General features: G+C 32.4%; 1 protein-coding gene across 4 annotated transcripts; it reads left to right on the top strand.

Annotated features, from left to right (window-relative positions):
- Positions 1-297: 297 nt before the first annotated feature.
- LOC143386350 (serine/threonine-protein phosphatase 4 regulatory subunit 2) lies at positions 298-1,557 on the top strand. Of its 4 annotated transcripts, none has more exons than XM_077108007.1 (2): positions 313-806; positions 951-1,557. In XM_077108007.1, exons 1-2 carry the CDS (start codon positions 313-315, stop codon positions 1,555-1,557), a joined length of 1,101 nt encoding a protein of 366 aa, XP_076964122.1. The 4 variants fall into 4 exon arrangements, with proteins under 4 accessions (XP_076697625.1, XP_076964122.1, XP_076964123.1 ...); XM_077108008.1 differs by having other exon boundaries at positions 313-428; positions 600-1,557; XM_077108009.1 differs by having other exon boundaries at positions 675-793; positions 856-1,557.
- Positions 1,558-21,604: the final 20,047 nt, after the last annotated feature.

Below are 21,604 nucleotides of genomic sequence, written 5' to 3' on the forward strand. Positions count from 1 at the left end.
CTATGAAAGAAATTATATAAAACATAAATAAGAAATTATATAAAACATAAATAAATGGAAAGATGTATCTTTATGATGAATTTAAAACTACACACATGGGGCGCCATGTTGGAGGGCTGGTGGTAGCGGCTCTGGGAGGTGCTTGCTCTATTGGTCTCGCTTTCGCTCGCTTCCCCCGGCTCCCTTTGGTGCCCCCCCCCCCCGCCTGCGTGCCGGAGTGTGTGAGGGAGGGGGGGGCGTGGGGGGTGGGGGGTGGGGGGAGGCGCTCCGGTGCCCGGGAGCCCGCCGGAGGGAGGCGGAGTCGGCGAGGCCATGGACTTCCAGAGGCTGCAGGAGGCACTGAAAGATTTTGAGAAGAGGGGGAAGAAGGAAGTTTGTCCCGTCCTGGATCAGTTTCTTTGTCATGTCGCCAAGACTGGAGAAACAATGATTCAATGGTCTCAATTTAAAGGCTATTTTATTTTCAAACTGGAGAAAGTGATGGATGATTTCAGAACTTCAGCTCCTGAACCAAGAGGTCCTCCTAATCCTAATGTTGAATATATTCCCTTTGATGAAATGAAGGAAAGAATTCTGAAAATTGTCACTGGATTTAATGGTATCCCTTTTACTATTCAGCGACTGTGTGAATTGCTAACGGATCCAAGGAGAAACTATACAGGAACAGACAAATTTCTCAGAGGAGTAGAAAAGAATGTGATGGTTGTTAGCTGTGTTTATCCTTCTTCAGAGAAAAACAATTCAAATAGTTTAAATCGAATGAATGGTGTTATGTTCCCTGGAAATTCACCAAGCTACACTGATAGGTCTAATATAAATGGGCCTGGAACACCCCGGCCACTGAATCGACCAAAGGTGTCTTTATCCGCCCCCTTGACAACCAACGGTTTGCCCGAGAGCACTGACAGCAAAGAGTCAAACTCACCACATAATGAAGAAAAAAACCACAGTGACTCTCCAGCATCTGAATCAGAAGGGTCTTCAGTGAGTCCTATAAAAAACAAACATTCAGATGATGACGCCGTGGAGGCTGAAGGGCACGAGGCCAAAAGACTCAGGTTTGACAGAGACGGGGAAGTCAGAGAGATAGCCAGTCAGACCACATCCAGTGAGGGGGCCTCGGTCCTGGCGGAGGACGCAGAGGCACCATCATCATCTCAGGACAAGGACAAAGGAAGTAGTTGTACCCAGCAACACTGCACAGAAGAGGAGGAGGAGGAGGAGAAGGAAGAAGAAGAGTCTTTTATGACATTGAGAGAAATGATCCCAGAAAGAAAAAATCAAGAAAAAGAACCTGATGATGCCTTAACTGTGAACGAGGGGACCTCTGAGGAGAAGAGTCAGGTGGAGGAATCGGCTGTGTCTCAAGCTGAGAAGGATTTACATTCTGAAGGGAGTGACACCCCGGGCCCTGTAAGTAGTGGTTCTGACTGCCACCACACAGAAGAATCAGGAGGATCCAGTTCCAGTAAAACTGGAGAGGTTCTCTCAGAATCCTCCATGGAAAATGATGAGGACGCCACCGAAGTCCCTGAGGAACCAATGGAGCAAGACTGACTACTTCACCACATTTAGATGCCATATTTTACATACAGTTCTGGTTTTACACTGTATAAAACTTTTATGTAATAAAGTGGACCTTTAGTTTTACAAGAGAAAGAGAAGAAGGTTGTTAAAGTACTTTAAAAAGTACTTTAAGTGTGAATCCTGAAAGAGTTGTACATGTAAGAACTGTGAATAGCAGCTCCTCTGGGTCCTCCGCTATCTATTTTTTTTTTGTTGTTTTGTTTTTGGGCATTTTGTTGTTTTTGCCTTTTTTTTCCCTCTTTCCTTTTTTTTTTTTTTTTTTTTTTTGGTGTCTGGTCAAATCAGTGGTTTGTGTATAGATTTTTTTTTTTGAATTTAGAAGTTTTTAAACTGGAACCTTATAATTTTGAAAACCTTTCAAGATTATCACATTTAGTTTATACATGTGCAAGAAAGCTTTATGTCTTGTCTCTTTTTGACAGCTGTAGCAGATTTCATATTTTGGTCATAGTTTCAACATTTTAACATGTGAATTATAGGGTTTCATGCTGGTTTCCAGGTTTTATTGGTTGACTATGTACAATGGAACTTTAAGTCATATATATATATATATATATATATATATATATATATATATATATAATTCTAAGGGGGGAAATGTTATATTTTTCTGTTTCTATAAGAGATGAATACAGTGGATAATTTTCTATTGGTGATGATTGAGTTCACCTCTTTCACGAGACATTTTCTTTCTCTTCTGAGTAATTCACATAAAATCTGGCCCTGTGAAACCCTGGAAATCTAAGTCTGTTGTAATACCAGGTTAAACACATTCCAAGAGATCTGTTCAAACTAGAATTCTTTTGTATACTTCAGAGGTGCCTGATAAAAGACTTCATTATTTATGAGAAAATGTGCTTTATCTTGGGAATTGTGTTCACACATCAGCTGACTGTTCTCCTGAGTGAATGCTTATGAAGCTGACACGAGCCCATCTCAGAAGAACCAGGCAGATTCCTTAAACTTTTGCTTGCTTTTCTGAACATTGTGAATATTACACATTTCTTTCTAAATTATTCTAGAGTATGCAAATGTCAATGGTATGAAACACCACTGTACTGGAAGAATTAATATATTACTTTAGTAATGTACCTGAGCTAAAATGACTGAAGCTTTAGGGGTGCATAGAAACCACCATAATTTGTATGACATTTTGAAGTGAATTAATATTTTTGAACATGCTTCTTTGACAGCCAGTGTTATATTTTTCAGATCAACACAAAGCACAATGATTACTCTAAACTCAATATTTTCAAATTCACATATTTAAAGTCATGCAAGCTGCAACTTCCCTGTCAAAATTACTGGCTGCCAAATTTATACCTGTTTCTTCAGCTGTACCTTTTGATATTTAGAATTTTTAAATTTCTGTAAAGTAGATTTTGTAGAGTGTAATGTGTTCACTGCCTTTGTGAAGCGGTATATAATTGTATAATTTCTGTGTGTAAACCGAATGCTTGGGCTTTCAATACAGTATTCATATGAAGCAATAAATATTCATGTTATGAAATACTCGAGTACATTTTTATCAAAATACAAAAGAATCCCTTTTTTTAGTTTCAGATACCTGAAGTACACAGATGAACTTATAAAAAACATGCAAACAATTTCTCACACTGTATCATATGCTTTGGGTGATTTGGAGGGAAACCACAAGTTTTGCATTTTGACTACTTAAATTGCTATAACTAAAAAATACCCAAATGATTGGACATATGTTTGTAGGGCATATACTACTGACTGACTTGACAGGTTTACAAGCAGCTCGATGATATATTTATGAATATGTCTGATAGTTAAAAACTGAATATTGAGTTACTGTAACAAGAGGGGGGAATCAAACGTTGTAAATTTTTAAATTTTTTTGCGATGATGTTAAAATGAAGCAATTTTAAATGTGACTTTCAATCATAGTGACCTGTTACTTTATTTTGTTGAGGGATATTTTGCCAATAAGAACAGATTTTAAACATTTTAAGTTTAGAAATTTAGGAATTTTCTTTAGAATATTTATGAAATTATTGTCAATAAACCTATTCTTTAATCTTCTGTGACCTTTTGATATGTTTTATTCTAATTATAGTGCCATGGACCACTTGTAAACAAATCTTTTGTCCTTCATAAGTTGAAGATTTAGCATCATGATTTTGATGTCTGTGGTTTTATTTGTAAACTTGCAATTGCTATTTTTGCAAGGGCAAATGTATTTCTATATTAAATAAAGTACAATAATGGTGAATGTACCAAAATGTCATCAAAAAAAATAAAAAAATAAAACTACACACACACCCGAAACATCCTGAAAATTCATAAAGTAAAAAAATGAACAACATCTGCCCCCTCAACATTCATGAATTGTGCACAATGGTGTGACTATTTCAAGGAGTTACAGGAGAAAACTGAAAGAACCTCTAATGGCCAAAAATGAAAAAAATTAAGTAACACCGACTTGTAACCTACAGTTAAGATAAATATTCATCAGTTCATGCTCACATATAAAATAAAAAAAAGATCTTCTATTTGGAAGAAATTAATTTATATTGATATGGTACTCTGACTTCAGGGAGGGATGGAGAACATAACTCTGTGTTTTGTTTGGGCTGCCCCAGAAAGACTTCTTTCCACTGTGTATTATGGAGAATGGGCAAAAGACTCTATGGGGAAGTTTTGTTAACCCTGTTTCAGCAACATGATTGTGGTCTTAATAATGATAAGGGACCGGGGGTTGAAGTGCATGCCTGTAATCCCAGTGGCTAGGAAAGCTGAGGCAGAAAGATAATGAGTTCAAAGCCAGCTTCAGCAACCACAAGGTGCTTAACAACTTAATGAGACACTCTCTCTAAATAAAATACAAAATAGGGCTGTGGGTGTGGCTCAGTGGTCAAGTGCCAATGAGTTCAATCCCTGGTACAAAAAAATCATAAAGCATATTGATTTTGTGTACTTTTGATATGACATGATGAAAATTATACTTCACATCTACCAATTTCCTTCCTTAAAATTGTGACTCCATCTAATCAAGGAGAAAATAGATAAATTCAAAGAGTGGAATGTCCTAAAACATACCTGAGTAGCTATACTTGAAAAACTCAAGGTCACTAAAATTAAGAAAAATTTAGAAAGATTCCCATTAAGAATTGCATAAGGAATAATAGTTGTATAATAATTGTAATAAAAAGGATATAATAATTGAATAATAATTGTAATAAAAAGGATGTTAGATAAAAAAACTCTGATTAAAGTATAGATGTCAGGTAATTATAATGTATTAATATTGATTCATTAATTATATATATATATATATATATATATATATATATATATATATATATATGCATTGTTATGGTATATGGTAAATATCTATAAATCTTTAAATTCTAAACTATTCTCAAAAATCTACTAAAATGAGTGTGCCATTATATATATGCAAAATTTGGAGATGAATTGAAGACTAATATTAACATTTTACATCTAAAATATGTTAAATTTTTTTTAAGAATAATCATTTATGATTAAATTTTGAAATGGCACATTGAAGCTATCTATTATGAATTTATACAAAGGTATAAAGAACCACTATCACTGTTCTCTTTTTAGTACTATTTGTAGAAAAAAATATCTGCACATGCTTGGTAAAGATGTCATACTAGCTATTGAATCACAAGAAGCTAGATTGTCAACTGCTGCTTAAAGTGGATTTGATCAGTTCAGCATATCTGTGTTCTGCAACAGTGAATAGGAAGTCATATTTTTTAACTGGTATGACGAAGGGTCACAAACACTAACATCTCCTTGTTGTGTGTTAGCATACCTTACTGGGATAGGCAGAGAAGATGTCTACTTAGAAACATGTTTATATTTACTTTTCCATTCTAATTCCTCTTTAGAGATCTTCTACATTAGATTATAGTAATTCAAATACAATTTATAAAGCTAAATATTCTAATGTTTCCTTAACACCAATACAATGATTTATGTCATGTGTGAAAAAAAAAGAAAAAAAATTGTGAGATAACAGTACTTTCAATGAAACTGATAAATTGGAGATATGTATTAAAAACTTACAATTAATAGTAAAATGTGTAAAATACTTCTTAATTGAAATAAATATTTTGAAAAATTATATATAAATAATTACAATTTATATATAATTTATATACAAATTATATATATAATAAATTTATATACAAATTATATATATAATAAATTTATATATAATTTATATACAAATTATATATAAATAATTACAATTATATATAAAAATTATATATAAATAATTACAATTTTGAATGAGAATAGTTAATAGTCAATATTTATTGTCCTATAAATTTAATTGCATGTGCATAGATAAAAGAAATTGATACCAAATAGGACTTTCAACATTAGGAAATAATTCTGTTTTTTTTTTATACTAGGAAATGTACTGTGAACACTTAGATATATTACAATAATGAGGTTTAAATGCTGACAGCAAAAAATAAAAATCATGAATTTAGAATCATTTACATTAATCATTCTACAATTTTGGCTTTATAAATTTTGAATACTTCACATATTGTATCTTAGAAACACTTACAAATTTAAACTTAATTCATTTATTGAGAATGCATCTTTTATTAAGTACCATACTAAAATGTACTTACAAAAACTGAATCTTGAGTAATTTTTTCCTGTATTTGAAACCAGATTCTCTCCTTTTCCAGGTTTATTACATCAAATATGCCTGACACATCATGGGAAACTCAAACAGTGATTATTATCAATATTATAATTATCATTATTTATCATAAATACTATCATCATTTGTAAAAATTCAGAGGCACACTTGTATCTGATACAACTTAGAATTTTTAAAACAGGTTTTATAAGCAATTAACCAAGAATTTTCAAGAAGTCTGGGATATGCCCATGCAAACATGTATTTGGGGTGAGCATATTGATAAACATGGTAGAAACATCCTAGAATGAGACAATTACCATCTCTCAATTATAAACTGTCTTGAGTAGGCAACCAGGAAGCCTTGAGATTCCATGATGTCGGTTAGCAGATGGGAAGGAAGGCAAGGCCGCAGACACAAAAGCTGGACAGGACCATTTTCAAAAGGTAGAAATTGCTCAAATGGATCACAGAAATCAATAATACATCCAAAAAGAAACAAAAAATTATCATCCCAAACAAATTGTACATCAGCTGTACGTAGTCACAATAATTTTGTCTCTAGTAGCAAACATTAGGACAAGATTATTCCTGGGTATAAACTGTTTCATTATCTGCTAACTTTTAAAACTAAACTATCATATTTAGCCACAGAGAACCTATTGAAGATTGATAAAATTTTCACTTGTACTTTACATAAAAAGTTGAAAAAATACTGATACAATCACTTTTAGTCATTATGACCAATACAATCTACATAACCAAAAGTTGATATTTAATAAATTGCCATGAAACAATATGATTTACAATCATTTAGAAGCAAAACCGTGGCAATTTTCATGAGACAATTGTTGGAAATCGAAATTCCATCACCTGAATTGTTTTTCAGAAATAATTTAAGTTGAAAATAAATGAAAAAGAACAAGACATAGAGGAAGATTAGATATTTGATGATATTGATACAATAACTTCTTAATATATTTAAAAAAATGAGTTCCTAAAATCAAAAACTACAGTGTAAGTCTGATTTTTAGCTGAAAATTAACATCATTCAATATGAAAACAACAAAAATATCTATACACATATAGATACAAACTTTCTTTAATCACTTTGGTCAATTTAAATTCATAACTAAAATTTAAACTTTTAATATATGTATGAATAAGCTTAATATTTATTAACCATTTAAAACTATACTTATGCAGAAATACTAATGCAGTTTCCTAAATATCTAAATAAAATTTCTGTTTTGGGAAATTATTATTTAAAACTCCTTTCCACTGAGTTTAATTCCTCATACAAATAAGATTTACAATGGACCACAGAATACAGAATATTTAAACTCTGAAAAAATATCAATTTCTTCATGTTGAATTAAGACAGAGTCTACTTTCTAGAATTACAGGATTCTACAAGCTAAAATTTACAAATAACTTAATTTTTCTCTCACATTCCGTAAACTTTAGAAAGAATAATATTAGAATATTTGGTGTGCATTGTTATAATCTATGATTATATATTGATTTATTTAGGAATATGAGTGTTTTTTTTCCTATATAAATCAAACGTGCTCTAAGTTTTCTATTCATTTTGGGATGTGCTCTTAAGCTTTAAGGGCAAAATAATTAATTGGATTCATTTTCTTTGGATTGAAAATCACATTGAATAACTGAAGTATTTAAAATATTGATATTTGCATTACCTGCTAATTTAAAACAATATTTACTTCTTTCCTATGAAATAGTAATACAGGATTTATTGTTATCAAAATAAGAAAAAAAAAACCTGTACAATCCTATCATACTGTTGCCAAGTACTACAATAATGACACTGTTTGCTCTCCCAATGTAAATGTCTCAAGTTTAATAGAGAAGCCTGACACATGTAAAGAAGATTTAGAACCACTGGAGTTCTTTTCTAAAGTAATGAATGCATAAATAATAAAATGATACAAACACTTAATGTCCAGTTAATAAAAACTTCATTTTATATATTTGAACTCGACAACATGTTTTTTTGTTATACTTATAGTTAAAAAAATGCTTGGTTTAGCCAAACAAAGTGGCATAAACATTACTCCATTTAATTACTCAGGTTGTGTGTGTTTGTGTGTGTGTGTGTGTGTGTGTGTGTGTGTGTGAGAGAGAGAGAGAGAGAGAGAGAGAGAGAGAGAGAGAGAGAGACACAGAGTGTGATGATAACACATACAATCTATATTTTTAGGAAAAATACAACATTAATAACTATACTACTCATGCTGTACAATAGATCTGTAGAATTGTTTATACTACATAAGTGCTACTTTGTATCCTTTAACCTAAATTCCCCTAGTTTTTCCCCCTCACTCCCCTACCCTGGAAGACATTGTTATTTTCTATCACTATGTATTTGAGGGATTTTTTCTTGTTTGTTTTTTAGAATCAGAATACAATGTGAGGTCATTCAGTGCTTTCTTTCTGCATCTAGTTTTAATTAGCAGAATGTGTTCCATGTTAATCCATGTGGTGGCAAATGGTGAGATATCTATTTATTTGTGTTTTTTTTTTTCGTTTGTTTGTTTGATTAGGTAATGGGAATGGAACCCAGAGGCAATTAAACAGTATGCCACATCCTCAGTCCTTTTTTACATTTTATTTAGAGAGAGGGTCTCATTGAGTTGCTTAGAGCTTTAGTAAGTAGCTGAGGTTGGCTTTGAATTTAAGATCCTCCTATCTCAGCCTCTGGATCTGCTGGGATTCCAGATGTGCACCACTGTGCCTGGTCTGGAATAACTTTTAAAAGACTGAATTATATTTCATTGTATATACATGTCAACGTTTTTTTTTATCCTTTTGCTCATTGATGATGAAAAATTGACATTATTTCCATACTTTGGCTAATGAGAAAAATGCTACAGAAAAATTTATTTATTCATAATACAGTTCACTTGTATAGAGACTTTAAAACTAACATAATAAATTCAGAGTACCAATGCTAATTTTATTAAAGTGAAATGAGCAATTTTATTAAACAGATTATTATAAAAATTTTAAATTATGAGAATTTTTTTTTAAATTCCTGTATTAATTATATTTTTTGCAATTATTCCATTATGGTTTCTACTGAAATTGTATGCATTATTTTTTTTCATTTTGTAATAAACATATTTTCCTTTATGTGTATCAAAAAGTAAAGTTGTAATGATATGCATGTAAACACATGAATGTGTGTATGCATGCCTGATCAATAACCTTCCTCATAAAATATCATTCTTTCTTGCATTAACTCTGTTAACCATAGTGTACACAGCATTACTTGCACTGAAATTAAAATCCTTAATTTTGGTTTCTATTAATATATCATTGGTATGATCAAAGTTAAAACCAGAAGGTAGAAAGAAGTTACAGTCTACAGAAAATTTTGATGACTGTAGATGTGTAGAAAACCAATACATTAATTATGTTTCTAACTTGTATTTTAAACAGTTTTATTTGTATTGTTTGGATTACTCAACAGCATCCATGATAAGTATTAAATAGTAATTTAATAAAAATAGAAATACATTAAGGAAATGACATATTCTAATTTGAGTGATAGTTTGTTCTTAAAAATTAAATCAAAAATTATACTTCAACACCAACAACATAATGACAGAGCATGTTACTCAGGCATATAGACATACACACCTCTTTGAATGTAATTTGTGAAAATCTGCTACACTCCATGCAAATCCCCTATGGGCACCTAACATTAAACCATACATTCTGGACCACACAATTATTCAAATACTGCCTTAAAACAAAGCAAAAAAAAATAATATGATGGGTAATCAGGTAACTATTCTTCTAGAGTGAACTACAAAATCTAAGCTTTCAAGAATCAATAGAGTTTTGAAAGCCAGTGAAGAAAACCATCAATATTAACATACATTGGATATGTAGTAAAGAGCATTAGGATGGTATTAACAGGAAATGGAAATACTTCAATTTGTTTTGAGACGTGAATGTGAGAATTGGCTGGTTGTTACCATTTGTTGCCAATATCGGTAGCTTTCAAGAAGAAATGATGACCAAGATCATAGAGGTTCCTTAAACAGGAAAGTGAAGGGGGTTTGAGTGGAGAGTAGATTTCCACAAAATATATTCTAAGAGGTGACAAATCTATGCAAATAAAGAATAACTTTTTCCAAAACTTTTCATTGTCATTAAAATTCTTTCTCCAAGTCACTGTAGGTCTTTTTCTCCATTATTTCTCTTCTATACAAGTGAAATAATTTATCTAATTTATAAGTCTGGAATGAAAAACTGGGTATTTGGGTATGCCTGCTCTTTTCATTTACCCCTCTTAGTGGTTGTTTTGTTCAGGAAGTACTAGTTAGCTCTCCATCATTACTACCTTACATGTGCAGGCAGATCTCTTACCTTAGGTGGACAGCAAATCAGCCTAATTCTGTGATTGCATTAGCAGATACATTTGTACTTCATATCAAACTCATCCACCTTAGCTTATACTATTAATAAAATTGCTCTTTAAATTCAGTGAGTCTTTTTTATCAGTAAAATTTTTCAAATTGAACACAAAGAGGAATTTTAGTATATGAGAATTTGCAAAGAGACACCAACAGATATGATGACTTTTCCAGGAAACAGTGCCCCTAATTTTCTCAGGTGTGAGGACACCAAGCCATTTAGGAGGGCTGGTGACTTATTTTTTCTTGGGATAGATTCAGGATTTTAAGAATGAGGTGTTAAAGACCCTCCACATGAAACAAATTTTAGATACATTCAACTTTAACTGGAATGTATCAAGATATTAGAAATTGAGTTTAAAAGCATGTTGTAAGTAACAGAAAGCCATTACAATCTTTTGATAATTAGCTTGGCAGTATTCTATAGAATTCACTTGAATGGAAGAACCAGAGGCATTCAAAATAAAAAGCATTTTATTGCTTCCAAATTACATGCAGCCACTCAAAATTGTATTCCATACTTTGCAAATGTTTAATGTTAACTGTATAAATTTGTCCAATTATATTATCTACATAGCTGAATGTGTAAAAAATCACTTAAAGCATGTGAGCTGCCCTACATTTCTCACATTTTTAAGGGCTGTTTCAAATTCCTTCTTCTATACTGATTTATGAATAAAGATCCACTCATATTCACATATTTGATATTATCAAATGCTGGAAGCATGTTTTCTGTCTCCAACCTGCTGAGATCGTGTTTTCTTTGAGTACCTTCTTTATTTCTAATTCAAGACACGATTCTTCAATTTTAATTACAAACAGCCTTGCAATTTAAGGGATAACTTTTTAAAATGTTTTTTGGTTATAGATGAACATAACACATTTTTAAATTTTATTTATTTATTTTAATGGGGTGCTGAGAATCAAATCTAGCACCTTACCCATGGTAGGCAAGCACTCTACCACTGAGCCACAACCTCAGCCCTAAAGAATGACTTAATTTACGCATTGTGTCCCAAATGGATGAATAGTATTTTAAGATATAACACATATTACGTATTAGTAAATAAAAATTCATGAGATTTTTTAATATATATATATATATATATATATATATATATATATATATATATATATATAATTATTAATGAAGTAACATATATAGAGAGAAATATAGAGGTAAATCTGGTAGTGGTTATATATTTTTGAAAATTATTTTCTGTCCATATTTGCTTAGGATATTTTGTCCTTAGTATATTTTTTATTTCTATTTAGGTTCATATAATATAGAAGTAAATTTTGTAACATTATAAAAGAGTTCTTGATATTGATAGCAGTTTGCTTACACAAAGTATCATGGTAAGGTGGTTTTAGAGCATTTGGGAAGTAATAAAATTAATTAAAATATAAATGTTATTACTTAATTATTCTTTTTGGTTGGATAGGATGGAGTCTTGCTTTATTACCCAGAAAAGTCCTCAAATAATTCTTCTGCATTAGTCTCCCAAGAAGTCAGAACTACATGTGCATGTCATAGTACCTGGCTATATTGCCCTTTTAAAAAGGCCTATATTTAAGCTCCCTCAAATATTTAGGATATGATTATTTAAATAAAAACTTAATTATTATTGTAAGTAGAGACCCATTTATTTGCATTGTTCTCTTGAGCCTATTTTACTCATAATTAAGCATTTTCAGGTGAAATTAAACCACACTTTATTTTACAAATTTTACATATATTAATCATGCATAGTTATAATGTTTAACTAATTATTAATAATTATACATACTAATAATTGTATATCAATATGCAACACATTGATAATTATGTAATAATATATTATATGCAATAATATATATTGATTGGTTTAGTGTGATATTTCCATACATGATAAAGTACAATCACATCTTTCTCTTCTGCCACATACATATTCCCAATCTCTACTAGTTATATATCTTGATTAAAAAAATCACCTACAAAAATTCTTTTATATTCTGCTTAAAGTGCAGATATCTTAAAAAAAAACTCCAGTGTCAATAATAAGAAAAATCTTAGTAGTCAAAAAAAGAAAATCAAATCATGTCTTACACTTGACTTACACCTGGGAACACAAGTTTACTAACTTGATCCAAATCTAATAAAGGGCATAAAAAATGCCTACAGATAGACAGGGACACAGACACCATCTCACCTGCCATAGGGTGTATGAGGAAGATAGGGTCCACCTGCCTGTGAATAAGATTGATTTACCTCAATAAACCTAAACATCAGGGGTGAGCTTTCTTGAAGGCATAGATTTGGGAACAACAGGCATCAGAAAAGTTTGCATCCATGTACATGTTTTCTCTGTTAGTCTCTACCAGGTTATCACAAGAAAGTTTGAGGACATTCTAAGAACCAGAGAAAACAACCTTTGTGGTTCAGGAATGTGGAGCAACTTTTGTGGTTCAGGAATGTGAAGCAACCTTTGTGGTTCAGGAATGTAAATGTGTGTTGCAGCAGTAGGAAAGGCCAAGAGTCCTCCTTGGATTGTTCTCCTATATTAAATAATTATTGAGCAACTGGGAATATGTCATCCAGAATCTTGCTGTGAGGGTTTTCCAATGCTCACAAAGCAAAATCACCAAGAAGGCCCCACACCGGAAACCCAATGGCAAAAATCCTGTCTAGGATTCACGTGATAATAAAATAACAAAGAAACTCCTACCTCTCCCACAAAGCTAGAAAGCATCTATTGCTAACTAATAGAAGTTTACAAGTTGTAGAGTAGCAAGAATATAGAGAGCCAGTTTCTGGTGTGAGAGTACATACAGAACAGAGAACAGAAGGACAATCAATTGCTATTGTACATGTAATCAAAAACAATGAAGGAAAAATTAGAAAGAATAGTAAAAGAAATATTTGAAGAGATAATGTTGAGAATTAAATAAGAGATCAAATTATAAATTTCAAAAATTCTGAGATTTCCAATAAATATAAATATGCTTTACAAACACACGTAGATATGAAACATTCAAAATGCTAAATATCAAAGACCAAGAGTATATCCTGAAGGCAGCCAGATTATATGAAATATTACATTCAGAAAGGAAATAACAAAACAGAATTATCATACACTTGCTATTGGAAACTATACAAATTAAAATTAAAATAATATTTCAAGTTATTAATGAGAAACTTTATACACAATGAAAATATTTCTAAGAATGAATTGGAAAAAAGATTTTTACAAGTAAACAGAAATGTGGAATTTGTTAGAGAAGAACTATATTGAAGTAATTATGTAGAAAATTTTCTTCAGAGAGAGCTCATGTGAGAAAGGGCATATCTTTGGAATTATACATATAAATATGATGATCTCCAGAATGGATTAAAGTGAATATAAGCAAAGCAGACATATTTTTTTGTATACTACTATTTCCAAAATACAATACACTATAGTGTATTATACACATTATGATATGTAATTGACTGTAAATACCATTGATGTACTGTGCATTTTGGAAAAGTATGGTTAAATTTAAGCATATTTAATTAACTATTTAATTTGATCTAAGAATATATTCATGATGTGAAGTTGTAAGACTAGATTCTTGACAGAAAATATTAAAAGAAAATAAAAATATATAAAACTCAAATATAAACGTTAATAAAGGATTATTTTCTCAAATATATTTTGTAATCATAATTCCTTTATAGCTACACATTGTACGTCATTACATGTCATCATAAATTTCCCTAATTTTAGTTTGTTTCCACCTTAATAGGCTCTGTACCATGTGTAAACTTATTTACCTGAACTCACATTAATGGAAAGTTTGGTTTATTATGTGTTTTCTGTGAAAATATGACAAGTGAATCATGTGATATATGTTTAGTATATTTTAATGATAAATTGTAGGAATAGTAACTTTGTAATGAAGAGTACATGTAAATGTAGATTTTTATTTTTGTCAAATAACCTTTCCTAGAAATTGGGACAGGAACATTTTAGAAATGTATGCATAACCCTATCACCCAAACTATGGCTAAAAAAAATGTGTACAATATTTTATAAGCACTTTCAATGTATTAAGAAACAAAAGAATAAACTTTCAGAAACACACACACACACATTTTCCCATCTTAAACTCATAAATTAACACTTAACTTTGTTTTCTCCTCAATCAAGCTAAATAATTAGTGTATGTTATTGTGTCATGCCCTCTTGAGCCCTCATAGAGAACTATTTCAAAATCACAAAACCCAGCTAAATAGGAACAATTATTCAACTATTTACAGATTTCAAGTTTTTGACTTACATTTATTTAATATAAGGAGCATATGGGAGTAAAAGTCACAGTAATTGTTCGGCTTAAAAGATAATCATTTTGTTCCTGTGAAAGAGATCTGTACTTATTTTCCTCTAGTTGTATTGATGATGTTTTCTGTCTTTGACTTACAGTGGGTTTATTATTTCTTTTGGTTTTAATTTTTTGTTTTTATACATACTAATATTTCATATATATATATATAATTATTTGGGCATCGTTCACATGTTTATTTTAAAAATATTTTAGTATATTTATTATTTTATATCTTTTTCGGTCTCTTGTCTTTTAATATTTTCAGTCAAGAATCTCGTCTTACATCTTCACAAGTCATGAATATATTTTTAGATCAAATTAAATAGTTAATTAAATGTGCTAAAATTTAAACAGTAGTGGTAACTTTAGTCTTTGAATTGTATTTGTTTTTAGATACATATTAACAAATTTAGATGGATAAGGATGTCGTGTTATCCAATCACAATATTACAAGCAGGAGCAAATAAATTTCTATATACAAAAAAAAATCCTTCAAAAATGAAAGCATGTTTACTCAAGAGAAATGAAAGTGTATGTCTATAAAAACTCATATATAAATGGTTATAGGAGCTTTTATTTGTAATGCTTGAAACTGGAAATAACCATAGTGGTCATCAGAAGGAAAATGAAAAGATCAATCACACTTTGGAATATCTATACAGACAAATGCCACCACTCAATAATGCAAAGCAATGGACTACTGACACATGTTGTATTATGTATTTACCTCAACATAATATATTTAATGAAGTAGTCAGGCAAAAATGGTGCATACTATAAGTTAATATTTATATAAAATTTAGGAAATTCTCTTAAGTGTGAGTTAGAGGGATCACCAAGTTCTACTAAAAATATTTTGGGTGATGTAGTAATGTTTATTTTCTTGATTATCATTATGAGATCAAGGAAGTTTACCTATGCCAGATATTATCAAATTGTGTACTTTTAAAACATGTTGTCTTTTGTATGCTATTTATGACTCCATGAATAGGTTAAACAAAAATTTAAATAAAATCTATCATACTATTGCTATACAATACTGACATATAAAGATTAATTTTAGAAACAATGTTCAATATTTAAAAATTCTGTGGATATTTTAAAATAAAATGTTACTGTTTTTCATTCTTTGTAATAGCAATTTTTTCATGATATAGTTGCTATTTTGTACAGAGGAATAGTGAACCTTTAAAAATAAAGATTAATATTTGTAAAATGAAAACATATCACAGAGAAATACAAAAACTTATGGCTCATTTATTCTTTAATAACTGGATCAGCTATGAAGGCTAATTTCAATTGATATTATATCCAGTTGAGTGAGAAAAACATGGTTTATCAAGCTATAAAGCTAAGTGAAAGACAGGGATGAGGAAAAGTGACTAGTATAATAGGAAATAGAGAGGTAAAATAAAATCTAAATTTGCAAATATATACAAACACACATCTATACTTACACACAAGGATAATTACATAGAGCCTTGTGTAAAACAAACAAACAAACAAAAAAACCCACACAGAATGATACAGACACATGATGCCTGACCACTGCATGCAGACAACAAAGTAACAGAGGCAGAATTAATACTGTAAAAATACCCATATTACCAAAAGAACTATATAGATCCAATGCAATTCCCATCAAAATTCCAATGATGTTCTTCATGAAAATGGAAAAAACAGTCCTGAAATTTATTTGAAAAAAAATAAGAATCCCCAGATATCCAATACAATACTTAGCAAGAAAAATGAAGCAGGATTCATCACAATAACAGACTTCAAATTGCACCGCAGAGCTGTAGTAAGAAAATTAGCATGGTATTGGCATCAAAATAAGCATGAAGACAAATAAAATAGAATAGAAGATACAGAAACAAACCTAAATAAATATGGTTATCTTATATTTGACAAAGGTGTCATAAACATAAAACATTGGAGAAAGGCTAGCCTCTTCAACAAATAGTGCTGGGAATACTAGAAATCCATATGTAATAGAATCAAACTTAACCATTCTCACCCTGCAAAAAACCTCAATCCAAAGTAGATCCCAAGACCTAGGAATTATACTAGAAACCCTGCACCTTCTAGAAGTAAATAGAGGCCCAACACTCCAACATGTTGACTGAAGAAATGACTTTCTTAGTAAGATTCCTAAAGCACCAGATGTAAAATTAAAAAATCCATAAATGGAATTGTATAAAATTAAAATGCTTCTTCATAGAAAAAGAAACAGGAGGTATGAAGAAAGAATGGGAGAAAAATTTTGCCAGCAGATCCTTCGATACAACATTACTATGCAGGATATAAAAAAACTCAAAAAATTAACATAAAAAAACATGCACCAAAACATAAAAAAGTAAATCCCACAAATAATCTAAATAATAAATGGACAAAAGAACTAAACAGACACTTCTCAAAAGCAGAAATATGATGAAAAATGTTCAATCTTTCCAGCAGTTAGAGAAATGCAAATTAAAGCCAACCTGAGATTTCTTCTTACCCCATCAGAATGGCAATTATGAATAATACAAATAATGATAAATGTTGGTCAGGATGTGGGGAAAACATCCCACATTGTTGGTGGGACTGCAAATTGGTGCCTTTATAATCGAAAGCAATATGGAAATTCCTCAGAAAACTTGAAATGGAAAAACAATTTGACCCAGTTATCCCCCTCCTTGTTATATATCTAAGGGATTTTAAGTCAACATACTACAGTGATGCAGCCACATCAATATTTATAGCAGCAAAATCATGGTAGCAAAACCATGGAACAAATCAAAGTATCCTTAAACAGATGAATGTATAAAGAAGTCATAAATAAGAGTACTTCATAACATTTATCAACAAATGGATGCATCTGAAAACTATCATACTAAGTGAAATAAGCCAGGCCCCAAAAGCCAAAGATTGAATATTTTCTCAGATATGTGAAAAATAATCTAAAGTAAGGTAGGAGATACAAAAAAAAAAGAATAGAATTTCAATGGATTAGACAAAGTGAAGTGAAGGGGAGGGAGGGTGGATGGGAAAAGGAAAGACAGTGGAATGAATCTGACATAAATTTCCTATGTATATATATGAATATACCACAGTGACTCACAAAATTTTGTACATCCACAAGAAATTAATTTTTTTTAAAAAAATTAACTGGATAAATGGCAGAAATATCAGCTGAGGGAAGATAGAAAGCCATTGTGGAGGAGAAGGATAGGGGAGGTACTGGAAACCTAGTATAAGAATTAGAACAAGGGCTGACTTGTGGCTCGGTGGTAGAGACTTGTCTGGCACCTGTGAGGCACTGAGGTTAATCCTCAGCACCACATTAAAAAAATAATAATAAGCAAAGAAAATAATGGTATTGGGTCCAACTGCAACACACACACACACACACACACACACACACACACACACACACATATATATATGAATTAGAACAACATATATTTGATGCTTTTAAAACTATGTCAGAATGGATTTTGGGGCTGGGGATGTGGCTCAAGCGATAGCACGCTCACCTGGCATGCGCAGGATGCTGGGTTCGATCCTCAGCACCACATACAAATAAAAAAAGCTGTTGTGTCCACCGAAAACTAAAAAATAAATATTTAAAAATTCTCTCTCTCTTTCTCTCTCTCTCTCTCTCTCTCTTAAAAAATGGATTCTACTGTCAAGAAAAACTAAGAACAATTTCTAGCTAATGTTAAAAATAATGTTTTTTGTTTATTTGTTTGTTTGTTTCTTTTGTTTGTTTTCTTGTTTTTAAATGTGGTTCTGGGGATCAAACTTAGTCCCTCACACATGCTAAGCAAGCTCTCTACCACTGAACCACAACCCCAGTCCCAAGCTGCTGGGAGCCATCAGCCAATTAGGTATGACAATTTCCTTCCCAGCTACCCCCACGTTTCTTTAGTGGAAGGACTCATGGAAATAGGACATTTTGCAGGACATTGCATGTAAGGTGACCTTGCTCAAGGACCAGGGCAGATCCGTGTTTAGGGTGTTCCCCCTTTAGAATAGGGCGTATCCTGCTTCTGAGTTCCTCTTGAGTTCTTAGGATCAGACAGTATATTTTGGGAGACAGAAGCCCATGTATAGAAAGAATACTTATAAAAGATATGAAAATTGTAGAAAGCAAAGAAAGTAAAATGGGATGAAACTATGTTGTATAGGACTCAGTGTATTCAGCAGAAGCAGAGAAATCTGACATTTTGGTATCTACTTTGCAGAATGTGTGCAGGGTAGTCAACATGGAAAGAATTGAGGTAGGCCATGTCCATATATAGAAGTGTTGCTTGGAATTTGTTACAGAGATTTGTGTACCAAAGTTGTAAGTCATTTATTCTTAAAAAAGAATGTATTCAAGGAGGAATCCAAGATGGTGGGCTAGAGGGAGGCTGCACTCTGTGTCATTCTGGGACCTGGAATTTAAGTATCAGGAATACTGTTTCTCTGCAAGACATTAGAGTACCCCTGACAGCTGTTACCATGCAGAAAACAAGGAAATGTGTGCTGTTCAGATTTCCAGGCCTCAGCATCAGCACAGGAGCCCAGCCACTTCTCCACACAGGTCCTCTAGGTGACTGATTAGGATAACTGGCATTAGCAAATTCACAGGACTCCTGGCCATCCACCTACACAGGAATCCTGGCTGCTGCCCACGCACTGGAACTTGGCCTCCATTATCATGTTGACCCCAACTACCAACTGGGGCTCCTCTAATCATCTTCATCTTGCGCCCTGCAACTACTGAATGGCCCCCTACATGTGGTAGCCTGCACTTGTTGACACTGTATTGGATCTGTAGACAGCCACAGCCACAACACTGCACACTACTGAGCTGCATCTCTGAACACATCACTCAGTGCCACCACTAGGCACCATCAGATCCCTGACAGGTCATCACTGAAAGCACCCACCTCCATCTTGGGACTTCTTCATCACCATCTTTAGTTGGGGCAACTCCAAGCTTGGAACACTGGCTGGGGTTTAGAAGCAATATCAATGTACCAAAAGTTCTGAACTCTCCTTTCTCCACTCTCCCGTGTACTCCCTAACATGGAACAGTGCCTGTGGCTACATGACCAGCCCATAGCTTGCAAAACTGTGTCCTGAGCTGCCCAATATGAAATAGCTCTCCGTGACAGATGCACAGCTCCCAGAGTGCAGTCCACAAGACCTCTAGAGAGAAAGGTTCCTGATTGGGAAGTAAAAAGGGAGGGAGTGAGTGAGATACAGTTTAGAGACTAAATTAGAGACCAGGAACTGTGAGGTCTATAGGCAATATAAAGAAATAAGCTCAGGTCCCCACATCACAGGAGCAGGCACCAAAGGAGATCTTTGGATCAACCCTCCTACCCTAATAACCGTCATCATCCTGAGGGTGGAGATTCCAGCAGACAACACACAATCCTACCTACTGGATGAAAACAAAAGCTGGAAAGATACTGATCTCCAACAAAAAAAATTCCCTGTGTCTTCCTTTAAGTTCGTTCTCTCTCTCCCTCTCTCTCTCTATCTCTGTCTCTCTTTCCTCCCACCAGTACATCCACAACATTTGTGAAACCAAGTTTCTTTCATGGATTAGGTTACTGAGCACTGGGATGTCTGAACAGGATATTATAGTGGTGTTGTATATTCTGTTATCTCCTAATTTTACTTTTCTTAAGATGTTTGTGGGTTTTTTTTGTTTGTTTTTTTGCTCTACTGTCTTCCCACTTACTTGTCTCCCCAAAATCACTTTCTCTGTCTTCTCCTGTTACTATCAAACTTCTTTAGATTTCTCTCTCATGCTTTCTATAATCTAATATCCTCACCTCCTGCCCCCTCAACATCTCTTCCTACACCTCACCAATGAGAAACTGTAGGCCCTTTTGCAAACCTACTGTTCATAATGTAGATAATAATTGAACTTACCATTTCTGTATATTTTGACAAAACTGTTAACATCTTACAAGCAGCTATTCGGTTTCAGGTTTTATAGTGTTTGTTTTGAGACCTTTTCATATTGTTCTCCTTAAAGAAGTGATATTGGAAACCTACAGTGACATTATAAGTCTAAAGGGTAAAAATGGTAATACAGAAGTTCCAGAAGGGAAGACACATGAACAATAACAACAACAACAACAAAAAACTAAGACATTACATTATTAGAATTCATGGCCAGCACAATAGAGTAAATGACAGAGAAGAAGTTCAGAATGCACACAATCAAAATATTCTGTGAATTAAAGGATAGTATAAGAGAGCAAATATAGGCAGAAAAATATCATTTTGATAGAGAGCTACATAAGCAAATATAGAAAGCAAAAGTTTACTTCAATAAGGAGCTAGAGGTTCTGAAAAAAAAAAAAACAGGAATTCTTGAAATGAAAGAAACAATGAACCAAATTTAAAGTTCAATTGAAAGCACCACCAAGAGATTTGATCACTTGGAAGACACAACCTCAGACAATGAAGACAAAATATATGATCTTGAAAAGAATGTTGACTACATAGCGACGAACATTCAATAATTATGGGATAACATAAAAAGACCAAACTTAAAAAAATATTGAGTTAGAGG

This window comes from Callospermophilus lateralis, unplaced genomic scaffold (genome assembly GCF_048772815.1).
Source record: "Callospermophilus lateralis isolate mCalLat2 unplaced genomic scaffold, mCalLat2.hap1 Scaffold_109, whole genome shotgun sequence".
In the NCBI taxonomy this organism is placed as follows: Eukaryota; Metazoa; Chordata; class Mammalia; order Rodentia; family Sciuridae; genus Callospermophilus; species Callospermophilus lateralis.

Bases quoted from the DNA above. Each gene is read 5' to 3' on its own strand.
- LOC143386350 (XM_076841510.2), top strand. From the start codon at position 313: ATGGACTTCCAGAGGCTGCAGGAGGCACTGAAAGATTTTGAGAAGAGG.